Source organism: Condylura cristata, unplaced genomic scaffold (assembly GCF_000260355.1).
Source record: "Condylura cristata isolate star-nosed mole 26May11 unplaced genomic scaffold, ConCri1.0 scaffold00032, whole genome shotgun sequence".
In the NCBI taxonomy this organism is placed as follows: Eukaryota; Metazoa; Chordata; class Mammalia; order Eulipotyphla; family Talpidae; genus Condylura; species Condylura cristata.
The window spans coordinates 9,235,775-9,258,208 of record NW_004567133.1 but is presented as its reverse complement, the minus strand read 5'-3'; the positions used below and the strand labels follow the sequence as shown (position 1 = coordinate 9,258,208).

General features: G+C 40.6%; 2 protein-coding genes across 3 annotated transcripts in view; one reads left to right on the top strand and one right to left on the bottom strand.

Annotated features, from left to right (window-relative positions):
- The window catches only part of METTL9 (methyltransferase like 9), a 48,437-nt gene extending 28,255 nt beyond the window's left edge, over positions 1-20,182 (top strand). Inside the window, exons 4-5 of one of the 2 annotated variants that reach the window (XM_012732037.1) lie at positions 1,208-1,392; positions 18,761-20,182. In XM_012732037.1, coding sequence (XP_012587491.1) covers positions 1,208-1,392; positions 18,761-18,963 — 388 coding nt within the window. In that variant the 3' untranslated portion in view covers positions 18,964-20,182. Of the gene's footprint in view, positions 1-1,207; positions 1,393-18,757 lie in introns of both variants that reach the window. The other variant, XM_012732036.1, reaches the window with a different exon arrangement.
- On the bottom strand, positions 8,194-17,058 carry IGSF6 (immunoglobulin superfamily, member 6). Its single transcript, XM_012732038.1, has 6 exons — positions 16,924-17,058; positions 13,645-14,004; positions 11,299-11,405; positions 10,602-10,649; positions 10,170-10,250; positions 8,194-9,092 (listed from the first exon to the last, which is right to left on the bottom strand). The coding sequence occupies exons 1-6, from the start codon at positions 16,988-16,990 to the stop codon at positions 9,036-9,038; spliced, it is 720 nt and encodes a 239-aa protein (XP_012587492.1). The 5' UTR covers positions 16,991-17,058; the 3' UTR covers positions 8,194-9,035.
- Positions 20,183-22,434: the final 2,252 nt, after the last annotated feature.

Sequence of the window (22,434 nt, the reverse complement as noted above, 5' to 3'; positions counted from 1 at the left end):
ACTGTCAGGTACTTTCTCATCTTATAGGCATAGAAGCAGGTTCGTTGACCTGAATACAGACTAGAAGAATTTCTAAGTTGTAATTTCTTCTCTGCAAGTGACTTATAGTATGACCTCAGACAAATCACTTCTTTCATTTTTCTCATAAGGAGAGGACAGTTCTGACAACTTGGTAGGATTCCCAGGCTAGCAGATTGAACTAAAAATTTGTCTTCTTCATCCGTGGAACTGAGTTTACAAATCTAAATTATAAAACAGAAGTACAGATGAGTTGGGCTTTCAGAGGTATAGCTTGAACTTTCCAGGATTAAAACTTTAGTTTTCTGTTTTGAACATTTATTTCTGTCTTTCAAAATTTGCTATAACCAAACCAGGAATGAGTGAGTAATAGAATTGCCTTCATGGTATGACGAGCAATGACTTGCTGTGAGAAGGCCTCTTTTCTGTGGACAAATCACTGTCAAGGACAGGAAATAGTTTTTGAGAAGGGGAGAGAGGGAAGACAATGTTGAAGGCTGAGTGGTAACAATTACCAGTTTTAATAGGCTGTCATGCGCTGTCTTTTCCTCTAGTTACTCATATACAGATTTTAGAATAGGAAACAATCTCTCACTCCTGGGAACAGAGGTATGTCAAAGGTTATGGGTTATAAATGGAATCATCTAATACCACTTTCAGCCATTCTTAAAAAATGGAATAGAAAACAAGAATATATATGATGTATTTTATGATTAAATTCTAATGATTGTAGAAAGTAGGAGTCTCAGTTCATTAGCTGATACATAGGAATTTAAATGCTTTATACCATTTTTTAATCACCTTTTATCTTCCTACTTATTAAATATGACCTGTTCTTATAAAGAAGAATTTATGTTCTGAGATTTGGAAATAGGTGAAATGCCAAATCTAAAGAAATATGACTGCTGTTTTTCTTTGCCTGGCCATTTTATTACTACAAATAAAAATTACAAATGAAGATTTTAACTTCCTTTGATTTAGAAGATAAAATTGGAACCTTTATGGGCATCCCACTTTTTTTTTTCTTTTTTTTTTTATTACAAAGTTTATTTTTACATCATTTTGCACATTTTTTTTTCCATCTCGATTGTAATCCCCACGGGTTTCCCATCACCAAATCATCATCCCACTTATTTTTAAAGGTGTTTGGGTAAAATTTGTATCAGTTTACCTTTTCTGGCTTTTCCAGAGTGCTTGGTATAAATGAATGGCAGAATACGGGGTTCCAGTACGATGTCATCAGCTGCTTGAATTTGTTGGACCGCTGCGACCAGCCCCTGACTTTGTTAAAAGATATCAGAAGTGTCTTGGAGCCAACCAGAGGCAGGGTCATCCTTGCCCTGGTCTTACCCTTTCATCCCTATGTGGAAAACGGTAAGTGTGGCCAGGCCTCTCTTGTTCAGCATGGATGTTCATTGGCGTTTGTGATTCTGTTTCGCAGAATAGCCTGGGATTTGAAAGAATACAGTTAACCGATGGACATTATCGCCTTGATCAATGTTCATCTTAATGTGGATGTTACAGAACCGTCATATTCCTTAGCAGGGGTGACAATACTCCGCTGGAGCTGCCTGCGTGAAATGGAAGCCTAAGATGGGCTTGTTTTCTGTGTCTAAGTAGAGCCTGAATCGTTTATTTATTCACTTATAAACTAAGTCAAGCAACAATGATGCTTTAAATCTGCCTGGACATACTTGCTGAACGTAACTGTTCATATTTTGTATGCCTTGTCCCGGGCTCTAAAAATGAGAAATGTGGTTATCTGTGTTTTCCCCCTTTGAATACCTTTTCTGCTGTAGCACGTGCCGTTTCTCTGTGTGGTGTTTTTTGACTGCATCGTCTTGTTCAGTAATATTGAGCAAAGACTATTAGAAGAAATGGTTTGATTTCATATTCACACTTCATGGTTTTAGCTTTTGTGTGTAAGTCACTTTGAAAGTTAGGATTTTCAGCATCTCTTGTGTTTTCATAGGTTAATGTATAGTAGTATAAAAATTATATAACTAATGTATCTTAATATTTTGTAACTTTAGTTCTACACAGTGCTATGCCACTGTGTAGGTCAGCCTTGGGTTCAGGACCTGAACACTCGACAGCAACTTTAAAAAATTCATTGATAGGTTAGAAACACCAAAATCTGTTGTCCAATATCTATAAAAATCTGTGTTTTAAGGAATAATATTTTCTTAGAACCCCGGATTTGTGTTGCTTCTCATTTGTTCCTTCCTTGCTCTTTCTTTTTTACCCTTCAGGTTTTATCCCTTCAGACTAAATTCTAGCCTTAACTTTTACCAGATAGTTTTAGATTTGTCTTGGTGTAGAAGAAATGGAGAATTCTTTAGATATAGCAGCTGAGAAAGACAACAGATCTTCCCTCCCCATACTCTCAGTTTACACGTTCCTGACATGGGAAAGAAAAAAACTACTATGAGTGTGAGTCGTTACCTACATCTATGTTGTACAGTACAAAACTGCAATAACAAATGTTCTCACTAATTGAACAGCCTGACCTATTTCATTGCTGTTCCCTGTATAATTAAGCCTCAATTCTGTCTCTACATTGCAATCACAAGTCATCAGGTTATAAGGTCCTGGCTTCCTGTGTCCTGTTGGGCAACCACATGACAGAACTTTAATGCTACTTCCTGGCATAGCAGGAGGTAGAAGAGCCGGGGAAGAAACAGCAACATCACCGTGAATTTTATTTCCTCGCGTTTCTCACACTAAAAGTTGAGAGGAAGTCACACTGAACAAGGGGGCAGAAGGGCTGCAAACAAGCTCCTTGATTGTAGGCACACAGGGTTGCTGTCAGGTTCAAGGGGGTCTGGTGAGTGACACTCGAAAAAACCTGAGACAAACAGCTTTGTGGCTGTGGATGACCTTCAGTGACCTGTGCGTTTTGCAGACTGCTCTGTGGCACTCTATTATTGCTCCCCTTCTCTCAGTCACTAAGTTCTGATGACTTCCATGTGCCACTGTGTGAGGACTGGGAGGTACAAAGTGGTGGTCTGTGTGAGCTTTCAGATGTCTGAGTATGCTTTGCATACTTGCCTTGATTATTTTTTAACAAAGCAATTGCAGCCAAAATGACTGTGTACTTTCTTTGATTTATCTTGAAGTTGAGCCATGGGTGATTTTGTTAATTAGGGTGATTAATTGATACAATTGTTCCATCAAAGTTTAGAGCTTGTCTATTTTTTCAGTCTTCGGTGTGTTGACATTTCCCTCAAAGTTACGTAATGGCTGATGTGTAGAAGTGTGTGACAAAATCTTGAAAAGAGACGACTCTTCCCCCATACATTTTTTCAGTAAGAAAGACCTCCTCCAGAACTCTCCACAGCAGGCATAAGATAATCCTTGGCATGACCTTCGGGTCTGTGAAAGGGATCTTCTGCCTGAGCCTGTTTACACTGTGGGGTGGAACTCAGAATGAAGGTGGAGGGGAGCTGGCTGCTGAATACTCCTAGGCCAGAGAATATCTCATTTGAAGTGCTTATTGAGTGCTTAGAAGCTGCAGATACAGTGAACCAAAGACTTCCCACTATCCTTGCCGCCAAGTAGTGTACATTCCGATGAGCAGCGTGGACCACAGCCAAGTGGGATGTGTGTGGAAAGCGAGAAAGGGACTTCTGGAATGAAGGGTTGGTTTTGGGTGGTGTGATTTGATAGATTGGGTGCTCAGGGAAGGGCCTCCCTGAGATGCTAACTTAGAGGAAAAAATAGAGGAAAAAACTGGACAAGTTTAAGGTTATCTTTGCAAATCCTTTTTGTGGTATGACTGCTCATTGAAGAGTAAGTTTTCCAAATAACCTTGCCTGTGATTTATACCAGTGCTTTTGAAATGCTGTTTCAGTCATGGATTAAAGACTTACTCTTCTCTGTGTGTGCCAGGACCAAACAGTTTTCATTGTTGCTTTGATATTATTTTAATATCATAGCACTAGTACCCCCTCAATCAATTCCTTTTAGATTTTTTTTTTGCTTATTTATTAGTGTGTGGACTTTAGCACTAGCTTGTCTAGTTCCCTTATATTCAATTAAATAGGCTAATTTAGGGCAGTATTGAATCTTCCTAGCTAATAATAGGATGTATCTTTCAATTTATTTAATTCTTTATGTTCTTTAGTAATGTACAATTTTCTTCATAAAGGAAAGACCTGAATAATTTTTGTTAGTGATATATGTGTATGTGTGAGGGAGAGATACTGAAAATAAGAATTTTTCTTCTTGCATATTTATTTATTGTTGAAGATTTACTTACTTATGCATATAAGAACTGGGGTATAGGCCAGAGATGTGGGGAGTGAGAGGAGCCACCAGAAATGGAATGGGGAGCAGAACAAGCAAATTGATGGAAGTACACTGCTCAGGGGAGCAGCAGGCGATATAGGAGAGGTCTGCTGTGCCATGTGGGCCACTCCCTGCCTGGGGATCGAACCCCGGCAGTAGTGGCTTTATAGTGCCTTCAGAGATCCTTCATAATGCTGTACTTCAACCCCTTGCGCCACCAGGGAGGCCCTCTTACATATTTTTAATTAAACAATTTCACAACTTTAATATGGCATAATAGACAAAAGTTTGTTTTTAACATGTACAAAGTCACGAGTTAACGTAAGTATGCATTATGAAATGATTAACAAGTCTAGCACATAATATAACCTCATAGGTTTTTTGTGTGTGGTGAGTAATTGAAGTATATGATACAGTAATAACTATCACCATACTGCATGTTGGGTCCCAGCACTTACTCATCTTACCACCGGATGCTTGTGTCCTTTGACCAACATCTTCTATTTTGCCCTTTCTCCTCGACCCTCTCAGTTCCTGGCAACCAGCTTGTGATCTCTTGTTCTATAGTTTTTACTTTTTTTTAGACTCCAAATGTAAGTGAGATCATTTTCCCCCCCTCTGTGTCTAGCTTATTTCACTGAGCATAATATTCTCCAGGGACATCCCGTGTGTCACAAATGGCTCTTCCATCATATTTTAAATTGAATGTCATGTACACAAATACAAGCATTGATTTTTGTGTGTGCACCAATTTTGTAGCTATTTACCTTAATGAATTATCTTGGTGTTGCCAAATAGTTTCTTGATTGATTCTCCTGTTGTCTTGATACACAGCTGTAGCATCTGCAAATGGTTTAACTACTTCCTTTGCATTGTTTGACTTTTTTTTTTTTGGTTAAGGTGAGTTGATAGTTATTTCCAGAAGCTATCAAAAAATAGTGAACATGTTTGCCCTGTTTGTTAGTAAAAATGCATCTACTTCAAGTATAATGCCATCTTTTGTCTTGAAAAAAACATTTTTTTAAAAGATTTATTTATTTATTCATATAGAACTGGGGTACAGGCCAGAGGTGTGGGCTGGGGGATGAGAGGATTCACTAGAGACAGAGTGGGAGCAGACAGATGGAGGAAGTACACTGCTAAGGGAAGCAGCATGCAGGTCCGGAGAGGTCTGCTGCGCCATGTGGGTCACCTCCGGGGCCTGGGATCGAACTTGCACTGAAGCTGCTGTGGCCAGTTTGCAGTGCTGCATCCTAACCTGGGAGGGCCCGGCTTGAAAATATTTTTAAAAGTCCTGTCTAATAAAAGCTTAACAAATCAAGAATTAATGAGTTTGTTGCCCATTTTAGCATCTAGAGATAGATATCCTATATATTTTTCTTCCTTATTCAGCTAATACTATTTTTATCTTTTTATATATACATATCATATATATGTATATATGTCATATATATATCCATACACACACACACACACACACACACACACACACACTCCTGCATTTCTGGTCTTAGAATCTTTTTATAATATAGCACTGGATTCTATTTACAAATTTTCTAAGTAAAAAAACAAGCATTAATATTAAGGATGGTGTGTATGTGATCAATTTATTTGGAATATGTTTTCTGTCATGGTTTGATATAAGTGGTCACACTGGCTTTATAAAGTAATTGGTAGATTCTTCCTCCAATGCTCTAGAATAGTTTAACTTGCATTGTGGTGACCTGTTCTATGACAGTTTGATAGAGCTCCCCGTGGACACCACTGTGGCCCATGGTTTTTCAGAGGTAGCGCTTGGTGACTTTCCTACTTCTGGATCATTATTCTGATTAGATTTCATGTTTAGTCTTAAAGCGTACATCAGTCTAAGTGAAAATAGCAGGTCTCTGGCTGTTTGAGCTATGAGGACTAGATTATTTGAAAGCGCCCAGACTGTTGCCTTTGGTTACAGCCTCCATGACTGGGCAGCTCATTGAGCTTGGCTTCTCATTGTAAGAAAGGGGCTGATGCCTGCCTTGAGGTTTTTGTGAGGATTAAATGATTTAATATATAGGTTGCCTGTCCGGCCTTGTCTGTCACGATGTTGGTGTTTGGTAAATGTTAAATTTACTCTACTCCATCCTATTTGGTTACTTTTAAAATCTTTGTGACTTTATTGAGCATTTTTGCTCACAGTAACCCAGTTTGAAATATTGTTGTGAAAACTTTTTTTAGTTGAAGGCACATTTATTTTATTATTATTTTAAAATAATATAATAGTCTGCTTTTACATCAATTTCTGCCTTTTTCCATCTCAGTTGTGTGAAAACTTTTAATAATAATTAGAATTTGAATGTCTCCATAGTGCATTTTAGCAACTCTCAAAGACTGTGTATTCTCCATTGGTTTATGTGGTTTATGTGACTTGACAGAAACGTGACTGTGTACCTGTTAGAGATTCCCTCATTTTTTTGTATAATAGACAGAAAGAAATCACTTATTCTGAAAATCTTGTTAACACTTTTGGTGTGTGATGTGAGTGCTCTTGTCTAGAGGATAGAGTATGTAGACACAAGAACCTCTCTCTGTTAGTTCTATTTTCAAGGTGCTGGGAAACACAAATCCAAACAGAATATTTACAGCTTAATTTTTCCAGAGAAAATTCTAGATGCTCAGAAAGCAGGAAAGTGAATACTTTTAGGCAATCACCAGTATTAGGAGAGGGGTGGGGGTTGATGGATGGGGGAGAAAATGTTCATTATATCTATTGAAATGCTGGAAAAAAACCACTTTTCTATAGAAACATTGTCTACATGTATTTATCTTGAATTAAATTTCATGCAAAAATAAAGGGAAAAGATGCCTCTAGAATAATGTGGAAAATAATAATAACAGACAATGACAGGATAATCTGATAAGAAATATGACCAAATATTGTGAGTTAGAGATGGACAGATCTGTTAACTGCTAGAGGTGTCCAGGGAAGTTTCATGTAGGAGGTGAAACCTGAGCTGTTTGTGTTGCCGTGAAGCATTTAGCCAGGCAGGGGGAGTAGCATTTACAAAAGCATGGAAGTGTGGCCACGGTGGTGTCCAGGAGGAATGAGTTCAGCCTGACCTAAGGTAGCATGCAGAAGAGGCCTTTGATGGAACAACAGGATAGCGTTCAGTAGCTTGACCAGAGGGATGAACAGAATATTGAATCATGTTACATGCACATCAAGTTCTCATATTATAGCCTGAGGGAATGTGATTGCTTTCTTGGAAAGGGTTCTCCCAATTCCAGCTTTTTAAAAATCAGTCTGAATTATGGTCCTTGCATGCACTAGGTAAGACTTACTGTGAGTCAAATACTACTTTATCTTAGGGATTTTAGCTCATTTTAGGTAACACAGAGAACTGTATGTTGCAGGAAAGTACCAAAACAATGAGCCTAGAGATGAAGAGTAAATGGTCTAACCCAACACTTAATCTGTTCACCTTGATGGTTTTAGTACTTGCCTATTTTTCCATTTGGTTTAAAATTTCATGTATTTCACTAAGCCAGTGTTCTCAGAGTGAAAGTATATACCCCAAGGAGTAAACAAGACAATTTATTTTGGGATAGAAAAGAAAATAGTAGCATTTCTGTTTATATTACTTTCTGGGTTAGTCGCCTGACTTCCATTTTTGTATAAGACGCACATGCATATGCACACACCATGTATACCGCGTGTGCACAGCAGCACACATCTGGCAGGTGTGCTTAGGAAGATCGGAGATACCAGCTTAGGCCATGGGCGCAAAATGTTTGCAAGGGGATCTTAAGGTATTTAAAAATCATATATTGGTTTAAAAAATACAAATACATCACATTTAATGCTAGTTGTAAAGAAATACTTTAATGAATTAGGTATAATGTATTGTGAGTCATGTTTAATAATGCACACTGTGGGCACTTTAACCAAGTTTCTACGTGGATTTCCGAGACCAGACTATAACATGTCTTTTTTAGTGATGTGGTAACGAGTTTCAGGAGCGTCTGTGCCACCTCCGGCTGCTTAGCCGGCACTTCCTGCTGGTGAGAGAGTGGCCTGGCCTGGGCGGGCTGGGCACCTTCCTCTTCTGTTTGTTTGGCCCAACAGTGACATCTGGAGTTGGTGGCAGCTTATTTGTTCTTAGGCGTTTTCTGTTTAGCCCTCTGCAGTGGATCTTTACTCATTTTAGAGGTCATAGCCCTTCTCTAGTTTCTGTTCTAGCCTCTCTGGAGGTAGCTCGAGGAGGTGGTTTTGTATGCTTCTGGATGGAAAACGCTCTACGCCACTCATCACAATCACAGAGTAAATAACTTGCCCCCAACTTAGTCTCACTGTCACCTTGCTTCCACAGCCCACAAAGACAGCGCCTTCATTCAAGACTCAGGCACATGTGCTTCGGATCTCCAGGACAACAGTTGGCACACACCTCTCATCACATGCAGACAAATATGGGATATAGGTCATAAAAATGGATGTTTTTGAAACTGTTGCCTCCTTAGAATTTTCCTAGCAAATAAGGGACTGTTTGCTTGCAGCTGCCTTGTTTTGGCTTTAGTACTTTGACAGTTAACTTCGCTGCAGTCTCCTTATTGCCCTGGCATCACCCTTCCTTGTAGCCAGTTGTCTTTTCCATTTACTTCTGGTTGATTATTTAAAGCCTTCACAGGCTCGTGTCCATTAACACTGCCATGACTTCTGGAGTTAGATGGTAAGTGACTGAAAATGAAGTTCATTATGGTCTTTCATAGTTGGAAAGTGCTCTTCTGTTTTCGTAAGTGTTGTCTTTCTCCTGCAGTAGTAAACAGGAAGCCATATTTAAGGTAATATACCTGATGACGCCATACGTTAGCCTATAAGTTACACGCCACCATGCATTCTGGATCCTGAGTACCTTCCCAGTACTCAGTATGGTGGTAAGGGAAAGTTACCATTTTCCCGATATTTAGAATAAGATGCGATATCTGAAATTTAATTTTGTTCAGATGCCACTGCAAAGCCCTTTCTTAGAACTGTTACAATTCTTGTTCCCAGTCCTGACGCTGAGCCAGTTACTTTTGCTGAAAAAGTAACTGAATAAGACAAGAATGTGAACAGACTAATTATTCAGAGTGGTGTTTTAGGTAATTGATCACTTCTTTATGTATTTCTTTGTACACTGAAAGGATGAAATGACTGACAATTTTCTCTTCCTGGATGAGTCATTTTTAAGAGTCAAATTTAAAAAAAGCACACACACCTATTAGAATCCTGATGCATTTGCCCTCTGCAGCTTAAGACCATCTTTACTAGTATATGTGTTCATTATTTTGTGAACATGTCATTTAAATCTGAGCAATCTGATCATGAATCCTGGAAAACAAAAATCTGCTCTGCTAGCTCTAAAACCAGCATCTGGTATATAGCACTCTAAAGAAACATTATCAGATGTATTATAGATAATATTGCCTGTCACTCCAATCCCACTTGCTTTTCTAATGTGGATTTTTTTCTGCCTTATTAGCAACAGGTAATGTTTTCTGTATAATTTGGTCGACAAATGTTTCAACATCTACTGCATAAATACTATACAAGGTACTTTTTAATCCACAAAAGCATCCTTGTCTGTATTGAAAACATTACCTACATACAGTGTGTTTCTGAAAGGTTCCATGCCACAAAGCTGCCAGCCTGATCTCTAAATGATTACTGTATCAGTTGTTCTTTGTTATGTATTTATCAAGGCAGACCCTATATAAAAGCCTTTTGTTAAAGTTCTTTTCTAGACTCTTGATAAAGGGAGACTTGATTATTGATAGTTGACAGCTTAATTTTTTCAGTCTGATATGCTTCATGTCAGTGTGACATCTTTTTGATATGTTAGACTTACAGGGTGTTGGTTTGTTTCCACATGTCTCTTATTATATAGTTCTTGAGCAATTTCCCGAAAAATACGCCGAGCACTCTTTTTCTAGAAATACAAAGAAGGAAAAATGTCTTTTCTGGGTCTTGAAGCAGTGATTACTGAACATCATCAAAACTTTTCTTTCTTTACACTATCAGTCTCAAAAACTACCCCCCACCAGCACCTGTACAGTAAACACTTTCATATTTTCAATATATAAAGTAAAATTTATGGTTAAGAACTGTCAAGATTAATTCAAAGTTTACCAGTCCAGATTATGGTTATGTTTTTCAACAATAGGAAATACTATTTGTGATTAAAAGTTACATGATGTTTTCTGTGTTTCTTAAGGTATTTCAGATTTGAAATAATGAAAAACAGTCAATTTAAAAGCTATATTGCAAGATTGATCTGTACCTTTTGTGAGTCTTCTGTTTCTTTATTTTCTAGAGAGTTAGATTTTGACTACCAAGAAGAAAAGGAGAAGCTTATGAGTTTTGTGCATTCAAAACAATTTTGGCAGATATTTCATGCTTGAATAAGATTTAACTAACTTAATACACTAGTGATGTACAATAAAAGGTTGATAATTTCATGTCATTTCTGAGATGTTTTTCTTCATAAAATAACAAATTTGTCAGGATTGTAGGATTTGTAATAATCTTAAAGCATCTGTGTATCCCCTCTGACAGTATATGAACAGTCAGAAGATAATTCTTTCTCAAAAAAAGTAGGCCTTTAAAAAATGCATTTCAAAGCAGTTTTTAATTTCTTTGCTAACCCCATTTTGCTCTTAAAGACTTTCTTAGATCTTTTCCCAACCCAGTTCTCCAGCATTTCCCTCCAGAAAGCATATCAGGTAGTTAAAAAGAAGGGTCTCTTATACCATATTATGGTGTTTCAAAGACACACTGTGAATTGTATACTCTGGTTAATAATTTGATGAAAATTTATGCTACTTCAGACCTCTCCTGCAGGTGGTGTTTCCTGCAGATGCAAAGGAAAATGTTAATTAGGGGAGCTATTTCTGAAGTTCACATGTGGAGAGATGGAATTATTTCAATATGATAATATTCAAGGCATTAGGACATCTAAGATAGGAGGTTTGACTTACTTTGGAGAGGACTATGAAGACCACAGCCACACCAATAATGTAGATAGAGAGCAGGGCTAAGAGAACTGCCAGGAGTGTCTGTATTTCCTTGCTGAGAACCTTCGTTTCTTTGTTAATCACAAAAACAGAAAGAGCCACAATTATAATGGAAACTATCATTACCTGTGTGTGCATAAAATATAACTGGAGCTACATATTAGAGGTATAAGAGTGAACTCTGTATTCCTATACACATTTATTCCAGGTCACTTGATTGAAAAGACACTCAAGTGTATCCTGTAGTTAAAACCGGTTCATTAGTTTATATTATGTAAAAAGATTACACATTTTTAAACTAAAAATTTCAAAGAATGCAGCCAATTACTTGATATACTGCTAAGAACCATTTTTTATATATAGTGTTATTTAAGTTAGGTAACTATTTCACAATAGTTTGTTCAAGGACATTTAAAATTTCCCATGTTAGATGTGGTGTTTAGAGTTACCGTGAGTCTGTTTATGGAGTTAGGATCATTTCCTAGGTATTTGTCAAGCCGCATTTGTAGCCGCGACCTGCCAGGTGTGCGGGAGAAGCCGAGCGCGCTGCGCCAGCGGCTCCGTGCCGCACGCTCCAGGACAGGTGTGGGACACGCGCCTTCTTTCTTCTTCAGACTTTCACTCTATAAACTATTTTGTCTGAAGTGGAATTATTGACTCCGTGTCACATCCTGAATGTCTCCCTTTTTGAAAGGAGCATTCTGTACTCTAGGATGGGGATAAAGTAACATTCTGTCTTCGAAGTCAAATTTGTGATTATTACCTGAACGGGCTGTACTTTACAATGAAATATCCCAGAAATGCTTGTCATATGAAATCAATTCAAGCAAGACACATTTTCGTCGTGAGACCAATAAATTAGGTGCTAACCACTAGGTGTGGTTCTATCTGTAACATGTTAAAAGTCTTTCATATACTAAATTAAGAGCTCTATAGAAAAAGCAGGGAAGTAGAACATTTGTCTTAGCAATATGTTCATTTTTGCTCCTAAAGGAATCTTCTCACATAAACTTGGAGTTCTGGGACTTTTATTCTATAAATCGTTTTGTCTTTGGATAATTCTTTTTTTTATAGACATCTAGTGCAGTGAGATACATGAATCTCCAGAGTTGTTGTTGTGTGTATGTGTATTACTTTCTGTAACTAACATTTACTCAGTACTTGCTATAAGCTAGATATTACTAAAAGTGCTTTATGTGTGTAAACATTTATATCTGTCTTATAGGTGAAAATAAGATAAGTAGCAGAATTGGGGTTCAAAGGACTTTTAGAATATTCCTAGTAAATTAAGCCCAAGGACTAGTGGATGTGGAGATCATACTATCTTGATCTCAGTACTCATCTACCAGAGTTCCTTTTTTGGTCCTTTTTAAAAAGATTTACTTATTTATGTATACAGAATGGGGTATAGGCCAAAGGTGTGTGGGTGGGTGGGTGGGAGGGTGAGTATTCATCAGAGACAGAGCGGTGTGCAGAACAGGCAGATTGACTGAAATACGTCGCTGAGGGGAGCAGTGGGCAGGCCAGGAAAGGGCTGCTGCGCCAGGTCCGTCAGCTTCCTGGCTGGGGATTGAACTTGTGCTGCAGTGTCTGCAATAGCTTTATAGTGTTGCACTTTAAACCCTTGTACCACCAGGGAGGGGCCCCAGACTTCCTTTTAAGGGAGGAGGTCCAAAAAAGTATTGCCTTTATCTTCCCCCAGAATCATGTGACATCCTTTTTCCTGAAATATCTTAACTCACTTACTCTTAGCTACTCTTAGCTTACTCTTTGTATTCTCTTGAGTGAGGAAATTGTCATGGGTTTGAACAAACTCAAGAAGTCAGGGCCACCCACACTGTTCCCTTTCTGTTCTCTGCTGTCTGAGTGGCCAGGATCCCCCTCACTCACCCTCACCCCCGTGGCTTCTCCCCAAATTTTGTATTCTTTATAATGCATATTTTCTCTGGTCTAATTTATTGCTCACTGTATTTTTTCAGTACTTGGATCTAGATAGTGTAGTTCCATTCCAATTTCTGCAAAATCTGAGAGTTGTTTAGCATGTTTCCCTTAACTTGGATATGGTAATGTACAGGAAGGCAGACTTAATTGCCTCGCCACAAGTCTGGATGGAGAGTACAGCATCGGACTTAACCCTGAGCCTGTGCCTGGTGGCTGGGTGGTGGGGTCAAAGTGGTTCTTCAACCCAAACTTCAGGCTTTATGCTAGCAAACTCAGCTCGTAACCTCTGCGTATAAGTAATGGAGTGCGCTTAAAGGGCCGAGCAAGGTTCCTTGTGCTGGAGTAAATCCCCGACTGACCCGGACTGACCTCTCACCACCAGTGTGGTCCCTTTTCCAGTTTGCTTAGCGCTCCAGTCGTTTGGCCTGAGAAAGGCGATTCCACAGATGTAGACTGCACTGTCGTTGAGGGTCACCCTGTTCACTGTGAGGAAAACGTCTTGTTGCTTCAGGTCATACTTCACCTTAAATTTGTCTGTCTCACATGTGGATCTTTTCAAGCACAGGCTCTCAGACTGGTTAGCACTGTAGCGAAACCACAGGCTGGTAGGTTGCTCTGACGGGCACCCCGATACTGAGAAGGAGCACTTCATGGTAACATTTTCGAAAGTGTAGTCCACTTCCAGGTAAGGCTCTTGGGAGACAGAGACGATGCACCTCCCCGCAGCTCCTGTGGAGGAGGCAGCTGTTAGCCGGTTTCTGTTTCCTGATGATTCTGGTGGGGACCCAGCCTTCATGCCCTGCCTCACCTCACTTACGCTCGCACAAGCCTAAGCATAAGCACCAGTGTCCTCAGTTCCCTCAGCCCCCAACCCATATTTCCTGACCATAGCCTGCTGGTACTCGGGGACAGCCCGGAGGTGCCACTGGGTCAGAGTTGGGAGCAGAGGAGCAGCAGACATGGACTGGGAAGAGCCCAGTGGGCACCTGGGTGCCGCAGCTTTCTCTGATGCTCTCTCAGAACCCTCGCCTCCCAGGGGTGCTGTGTTCCACGCGTTCAGAGGTGTCAGAGCCCTTGATCCACATGTCACCCCCGATGGTTGAGCATGTGGTCAGGAGAAAACACTTTGCTGTGAGGGGTTGGGAATACTGGGAGCTCACAGCGGTTGACAACTGTCCCTTTGTCAGTGGGCTTGCCTGCGGGAGCCGGTCCTGAGCAGAGGCCTATGAGGTGGCCAGGCTCCCGCTGAGCACCCCATTCTCCCTGGGACTTGCACACTTGCCTCGTGATCCTTGCAGCTTTCGTCTGATTGATAAATAGTGTAGTGATACAGGGCTCAGGCTTGGGCTTGGATCCTGCACTGTCGCTTCCTCGTGCTGGTTGTTGTGCCTGTTTCCTCACTAGCAAAGCAGGGACGATGATGTGCAGCTGGCCATGGGGCTGGTGGGGAGCCCAAGTGAGACCGTCGATGCCCAGAAAGTACTGCCTGGCTCAGCTGTGTCCGTCAGAGGGGGCTGCTCTTGCCAGGGGGGGCAGCCACCCTGGTTCCCACCTGTCACGTTTACACAAGACACAGTCGTGCACGTTTTCCCAGAGGTGTTAGACTGCAGCTTGGACCCAGTCTGCCCAGTCCTGGAGATTGTGTGCCCACCTTGGCTCAGGTGTTAGTAAGTGGGAGACCTGGCCCTTTGGCAGGTTAAGTGGCTCTATGGAACATAGGATTAGTTGAGACATATCGAAGTTTTGGGCAAGATTTTAGTCAGACTTCTGCCTAATTCTGATTATAAAATGTCATCACGGTTGTGCATTTGTCCAAGAGGCTTCAGGTTCAGGTGTGCTTTCTTCACTTAGTGGTTTTCTTACAGGTCCTCATCCAAAACAGAAGAGGAGGTAAAAGCAGAAGTGTGGCATTTGAGAGGCAAATTCATTCTAACCATTTCAGTTTTTACTGTCTAGTAGCCCAGTGAGAGGGGAAGTCACCTGGGGCAGTCGGCAGCCTTCTCAGGCCCTCAGCTGTGGGCCTGGCCCCAGTGTCTGTCCAGACTTAGAGCCCTTACAGGTGCAGACAGATACTTGACAGTTAACAACAACCCTTACATAATGCATTGGGTCTTAGAAGTGTAATTGGGCTTGGCAAGATGTAACAAACAAGTTACTAGTCAAGTTCCTGTCTCAGAATTTTTAAACAAAGGAACTCACTTTTAACACTTCTTGGAGAATTTTCCTTGGTGAACTGAAATTTTCAATTTTGAGGTTTTATAGCTCTGCTTATATCTGACTCCTGTGAAATTAGTTGCAGTAAGTTTCCTCACTGTGAGGAAACTCCCCTACCCCCACCAGTTAAGCAACATCTTAGCAAAACAGAGAAGTTTGAATAATAAACCACAGCTACCCCTATGAAAAATTTCTCTTTTAGAATTCTGATTTTCTGTAGGATTTTTTTTTATGAAAGATTCTTTAATAAATGGTGGTGGCATTTAAAAAGTTTACTTTGGGTCTCCTTGGTGGTTAAAGTCTCAGCACTATCAAGCTATCTGCCAGCTTCTGCAACATGGTCCCTGGCCAGGGAGTGGGCCCACATGGCGCGGCAGACCTCTCCTGTCTTCCCGCTGTCCCCCTCAACAGTGTACATCATCAGTCTGCCTGTTCTGCTTCCCACTCAGTCTCTGGTGAATCCACTCACCCCCCACCCCCACCTCTGATCTACACCCCAACTCTGTATACATAAATTATAAATTTAAAAGGGTTATTTTTCTGTAAAAAAACAACAGCCCTAGAAATGTAAGTACAGAATGCATTTTTGACACTCAAACCCTCTTGGACAATTTCAGCCCTAGGCTAGCCATCGCCTGATTTCCACCCAGTCTTGTCTCTTCTCTTTTCTCTTCCCCTCTCACACTAGGGCAGATACCTGGGGCAAATTCCAGATATTCTACCTGCACATCTGTCAGAACATACCTTTAAAAATTAAGCATTCTTCTTTAAAATAATACTAATTAAAGTTAGAGAAAAGTGACTGAAAACAGAAGCAAGAACTCACCCATCATCCTTCTTCCCAAAATAATTACTGTTAGCATTTGATGTATTTCTTTAAAGACAGGAGAAATGAAATTTAAGAGCTTTTGCCTCTTTCACCACCCAAACTTTGTTGGCAAATCTGGGACTACTAGATTTAGTTGAAGTGATACTACTAGAACTGTGACATAGGAATCACTTTCTGTGTCAAAGAGGAAAATAGATCTATTTTTTAACAACTGTGGTAACAGGACTGTTTTCTAGGGAAGCAGCCATGACAGTTTTGTTTTTACAAGTACTTTTTTAATTTATAGAAATTTGGTTTTTCAGAAACTTTGTTCTTTGGCTCGCTGTATTCAGGGTTTGTCTGTGTGGCCAGCAAGCTGGCGTGCGGGCTTGGGGTGTTTTCAGCCTGCTTTGTGAGGCGCTCTGCTCACAATTTTCAAGGTTTTTATGAAACTTTTCCTCAGCTATTCTTTCATCATTTTCTTGGAGAGAAAGTAAGCCTTACCTCCTTAGATAACTTCTACCACGTTACACACTTAAACATTAACTTGTAGTGCTTCAAATCTAAGTGAATTACACAAAACCAGCAATTTATTTAAAATAAGAGAAAAAAAAAAAGAACCTTACCGACATAAAATAGAATCAGATTGATTTCCAGGCCGAGAATGATCTTCTCACCACTGACAGGCGCCATTTCTGTGTACGTATGGTAGTGGGCGAGTGCGCATTTGAAAGGAGCTGGCTTTTTTTTTTTTTTTTTTAAAGAAAGGAAGAACTAAAGAGAGGAACTTTATTAAGGAACCATAATCGGGAACTTTCTGAAATTGTGTAAAGATTGTTTGTAACTCAGTTTCACCATCTAAGGTTGAGATTTTAACCTCAAGCACATTTCTGAATATTCCCATGATGGATTTTTCATGGATTTTACATATCCTCATGGGTGTCAGATGTCTTGAATGAGGTTTTATTTTACATGTGGCACTGGTTCCCAGCAAGGAGGGCTGCTTGACAGATACTTGGACGAGAAAAATTTCCACAGTGGTGGAGTCGCTGGGCCAGGCACCTGCTGCGTGCCTGGTGCTCAGCAGTAATTGCAGGGAGTTGGGAAGAAGCAGAGGTGTCTCTACATAAAGACAAGAAAAATGAGTGGCTGTTGCCTTGTGCTACAGTGAAATAAGTGGGGTGCCATTTGCTGGTTGTGCCCTGGTTTAGTATCACCCCTTTTTACTCTGCTGTGAAACAGATATGTGGGCCTGCTGCCTGTCTCTGTCCCCCCAACCTCCTGTGTTTGGGAATTTCAATCAGGTGCCTTTATGTAAGTGCAGAGACTGACTTGGCTGACTTAGAAAAATGGAATTTATGGAGGATTTGGGGGAAACTCAGGAGTTACCAGGAAGGTTGGGAAATCATGTGCATCATGCCAAGAAAAGTGGCCCAGACATGCCAGAGGCCTGATCTGAAGAGGACACGGTGTGGGCCTAACGCTGTTAACTTTGCCGCCTCCGCCGCCTTCTTTGGGCCACTAACTTTTCACTCCAGGCCCCACGTGAGTGTGTGCTGATATCATGTGCCTCTGCCTAACTGGAAGGCTGGGCTGCTTTGCGTTCCAGAGGAGACTTTTCGCAGAGGAGGGTCAGGTTGGGTGTAGTGTTGATGCTCTGGACACTGTGGATTGCACATTTCCTGATTCAGGGAAAGTTAACCTGAATTTAGAAGAACATTTTAAAAATACATATTTTTACATCATCATAACATCTGAAAGCACCCCCAGATTTTATATCCCATTGCATGTGCACTCAATACTTGGTGTGTATACTTGAAACCCTTCCTCCTCCCCCTGAGCTGATGAGTATAGACTTCGTAAGCTTCAGTCAGACACAGATTATTCTGAGAACTGCTTGGTCCACTCATCCATTTTAGTGTTCTGCCTCGCTCTGGTCCTGGAGCTGAACTTGAACAAAATTGTTCTAAAAAGTTAGGGAGCAGAGCCACTTCCTTTGAAAGACATAGTGACGTTCTGTTTTTATAAATCAAAGTCCTCCAAATGGCTAGTTTTTCTTTGCAGCCTCTCTGGTTAACACATGGCCTGCGCTGACTCCATCAGCAACACTGCATGCACCAACAATCCTTTTGCAGGCTTTATGTTTCTCTCTGCCTCGGTGCTCAGTACTGAATGAGGAGTTTCCAAAGCCATTGGCCACTACTCTCAGCGACTCTGAGGAAGGACAGTCCTGTGGCATGGGCTTCGTATCCAGGAAGGCCCTGCAGCATTTCCCATTTCCCAGCCCAACCCGTGGCATGGTGCGTTCTGCACCCTGCTGTGCCGTAGCTGTCTCCCGCGGATCCCGGGCAGGAGTGAAAATGTGGCAGAGCCCTTGGCTGGCCTCTGGCCCGGGAGAGTCTTTCCTCCTCAAGTAGCTGTTTGTTCAAGAATTTAACCTAATGTTTTTATTTGTTTTAGTAGGTGGCAAGTGGGAGAAACCATCAGAAATTTTGGAGATCAAGGGACAGAATTGGGAAGAACAAGTGAATAGTCTGCCTGAAGTTTTCAGAAAAGCTGGTTTTGTTATTGAAGCTTTCACCAGACTGCCATACCTGTGTGAAGGTGACATGTACAATGACTACTATGTTCTGGATGACGCTGTCTTTGTTCTCAAACCCGTATAAATGTGGAGGCCGGAGTCTTCAGTCCACCCGAGGATGCCACCCTGCAGGGTCTGCATTTGCAGCTGCGTGAAGGGAGGGCCTTTGGGTACCGCCATTCTAAAGTATCATGTAGGAATTTAAAAAGCCAAAATACTAATTATTTCTTTGTAGTGTGTAAAAGGAATGTTTTTAAAAAGCAAAACCCCAACTCTTTGAGGATTTTTATCAACTCTTTACTCAATAATGCAGGTCACATTCCAATTATGGAAGATATTTTTTATACTTAATTGCAGTAGGGACTCATTCCCAGTCAAAGCAATAGTCCTGGCTTCACATGGAACCAATAAATATGGATTGTTTTTAATAAAAGGAAGACTGATAATGAAGCTCTGTTCAGTTGCAAATGCTGGTTATAAGGTATAGCCATTGATCCTCTTTCATGTTTAGAAATTCTTTCTGTCATTATTCAAGAAAATGTTTTTAATCATGCTAATAAACTTTTTTGAAGATGATTTTGGCATCATGCTTGAGTTAATACAGGCCTGCCCTGGCATCTTTTATTGCTTTGATTTCAGGGGTACTCAAATAACATGTGAGAGACTTGAGTATGCGGTGACGGGACACAGCAGACTGGGGTGGGGAGAAATATTGCAAGTTTCCGTGCCCTGCGAGCAGTCTAGATTAACTCTCAAAGCGACCACCTCTTTCAGATAGTTCAGGACCACCCCCGCTCCCCGGTTCATGTTGCTTTGGGAAATGCAAAAACACGTTCCAATTTCGTGATGGCTGAAGCCCACACTCAGATTTTTGTTTCTCTGGGCTATCTCAGGTTCTCAGAATTGAAACATGCAGTTGTGTCTGCTGACAGAATGCAACCGAAAGATGTCTTATTCAAGTTTTTACTCTACACTTGTACACCTCTTTCCAGGACTTAGTTCTTGAAATCCTTAGACGAATTTAGTATTTGTGAAGAATATGTTACGATGTCCATGTCAGACTCCTGCATTCTAGAACCATTGAGTGCCTCCAGCCATGTACCCAGAAATGTTGCACTAGAGGAACTCATTAAGATCAATAATCATTGTGGATATTTCCAAGAGTAGAGCTCTTAACCCAGAATCTAAAATCTCAGTACTGACAGAGGATGCCAATTTGAGATTGTGGTTATTAACAATGTTATTCTCACAACTTTATTTCTTTATTCAAGCAGATATTTCATTAAACATTCTCATTTATATATACATAGAAGTCATCAAACCAACACATTTGTTGCAACACCTGGATATAAAGAAGAGTTAAGGCCTTGAAAAGAATTACCACCTTATTCATTAAGAACAGCATTTCCACTGCGTCACACAAATACCTGTCACTGTTACTGTGTGGTCAGAATGAGAGCTGGGTTATGTGATTTATGCAAAATTGTTACTGGTGCATTGTATTGCTTTTTTTCCCAGGAATTCAAATAAATGAAGTGCAAATACTTAGCACCACAAAGCTGTAAAAATAGAAGAAATGAATAAACTTAATGTAGTTCTTGTACAGTTGAGCTTTGCTTCTTTATATACAAACCGTCATAACCAAGGGTTGCTGTTTAGACACTAGTTACAAGAGTGTTGGATGTTCAGAGCGGCAGGTTAGCAAAGTTTTTCTTAACTTGAAGATTGAGAATTAATTTGATGGTCTAGTCTTTTTAAAAAATAATTTTTGCACACCCCCCTCCCCAAATAGAGAGCACACATATTTTTGCATTTCTAGAGATATAAAAGCTCTGGAAATCAGGTTCTCTGAAGACGTTTTTAAAAAGTGCTGTGTTATCCTGTCTTAAATCGTCTTGATGGTGTGTCACCTGCCCACTAGATGGCAGTGTTGTTTCCTGAGTGTCAGTGTCTTTTTTTCTTTTTTCCCCTCCTATATGGAATCATGCTTTTTTTTTCCTCCCAGAATATAATAAAGCTGCCTTGTCTGCATCCTTCCCCGTGTAAGTGATGCATACCAAGTCAAGGTCTAAAGAAATTACGAAGGGCTCTCCTTGCGGTCATGCAAACTAGCTGATTGACCTTAAAGGTCTTAGAGAATGGACATGCAGCTGCACCTGCACCTGCAGCTGGAGCCCCTGGTGGGTCTGGACCGCCGCTTTTAGGGAGGAAAGGAGATACCAAGTCATTTCCCCTTGTGCAAAGCAGTTCAAAGTGATCGTGTATTCTCCACCATCCTATACCCTATCCGTTTTTACATAGTTGACCTTTAAGAGAAAAGAAACTGGACTGGGCAATAGAGTAAAACTTACAACTTATCCTTCTGAGTAAAGCTTTGTTTCCACTTGACTGAGTACAGAATTTAAACAGTCGTAATGAAGTGAGGGGTTTTCATTCATTGCTTTCCCCCGTTGGTTTCTATAACAACTGTTACGTGCTCAACATGGGGTTCCAGAGCTGCATGTACACCACGGTGGTGTACATGCCTGAGTACCTCCAAAATGGCTTGTGCCAGTACCCCCATGTTAACAGCCAGAAGATGTGCTCCGAGTTGTCTGGGCCGAGTCGTGCTGCTTGAGTTCACAGAGCCTGACGAAACATGCAGGATTTTCTCAAACTTAGAACCAACTTACCAAAGACAGGAAATCATGAGCTGACAGAAGGAAGTTCTCACCATCCACTGAGAAGAAACCTTGTGATCTAGGTGGAAGATGCAAGAATGGAAATATGACTGCTGCAATACAACTTCGAGGCTGGTCTCTTGGCCACTAGCAGATGAGACAGTAGGTAACAGCAGCACCATAAACTTCACACCCACTATAGCTAGTTGTATAGAAGTTCTTATTTTGTTGCTGGTTTGATCAGTTTTCCAAATTTATATGTGTTGTTTTCATGTGGAACAATCAACTCTACCCTTTATTTCTTTGTCATTTTTAAAATTTATTTCAAAATGATCTGCTTTTGGAGTAATTTAAGATTTATACCGAACTTGCAAATGTGGTATTGAGAGTTCTTGTATATTCTACCTAGTGTCCCTGAAGTGTTAACTCTCTTGCCTTAACCAGGTACGTTATCAAAGCTAAGAATGAGCATTGGTTCATTACTATTAAACTATAGACTTAGGATTTTGCTAGTTTTCCACTGATAACATTTCTCTGTTTTCAGGATCCAATTCAGGATATCACATCCTATTTAGTTTTTTACATTAAAAAAGTGAAAACATTAAAAACATTAGTATTCATGTACATAGTACCACTTGTTTCTTTTTCTAACAAGTTTCAACTAAAAACCAACAAAACTTAACCATTTTTTTTAAAAAAAGATTTATTCATACAGAACTGGGGTACAGGCCAGAGGAGCAGGGGCGGTGAGAGGATTCACCAGAGACAGGGGAGCAGAACAGGCAGATCAACAAAGTACACTGCTGAGGGGAGCAGCGGGTGGGTGGGTCAGGAGAGGTCTGCCGCACCACGTGGTCACCTCCGGGGCAGGGATCAAACTCGTGCTGAAGCGGCTC

Bases quoted from the DNA above. Each gene is read 5' to 3' on its own strand.
- IGSF6 (XM_012732038.1), bottom strand. From the start codon at position 16,990: ATGGCGCCTGTCAGTGGTGAGAAGATCATTCTCGGCCTGGAAATCAAT. The intron at 14,005-16,923 runs GTAAGGTTCTTT...CCTCCTCCACAG, and splicing joins TCTGATTCTATTTTATGTCG to GAGCTGCGGGGAGGTGCATC. The intron at 10,251-10,601 runs GTACAGATCAAT...TTGTATTTCTAG, and splicing joins AAACAGAAGACTCACAAAAG to AAAAAGAGTGCTCGGCGTAT.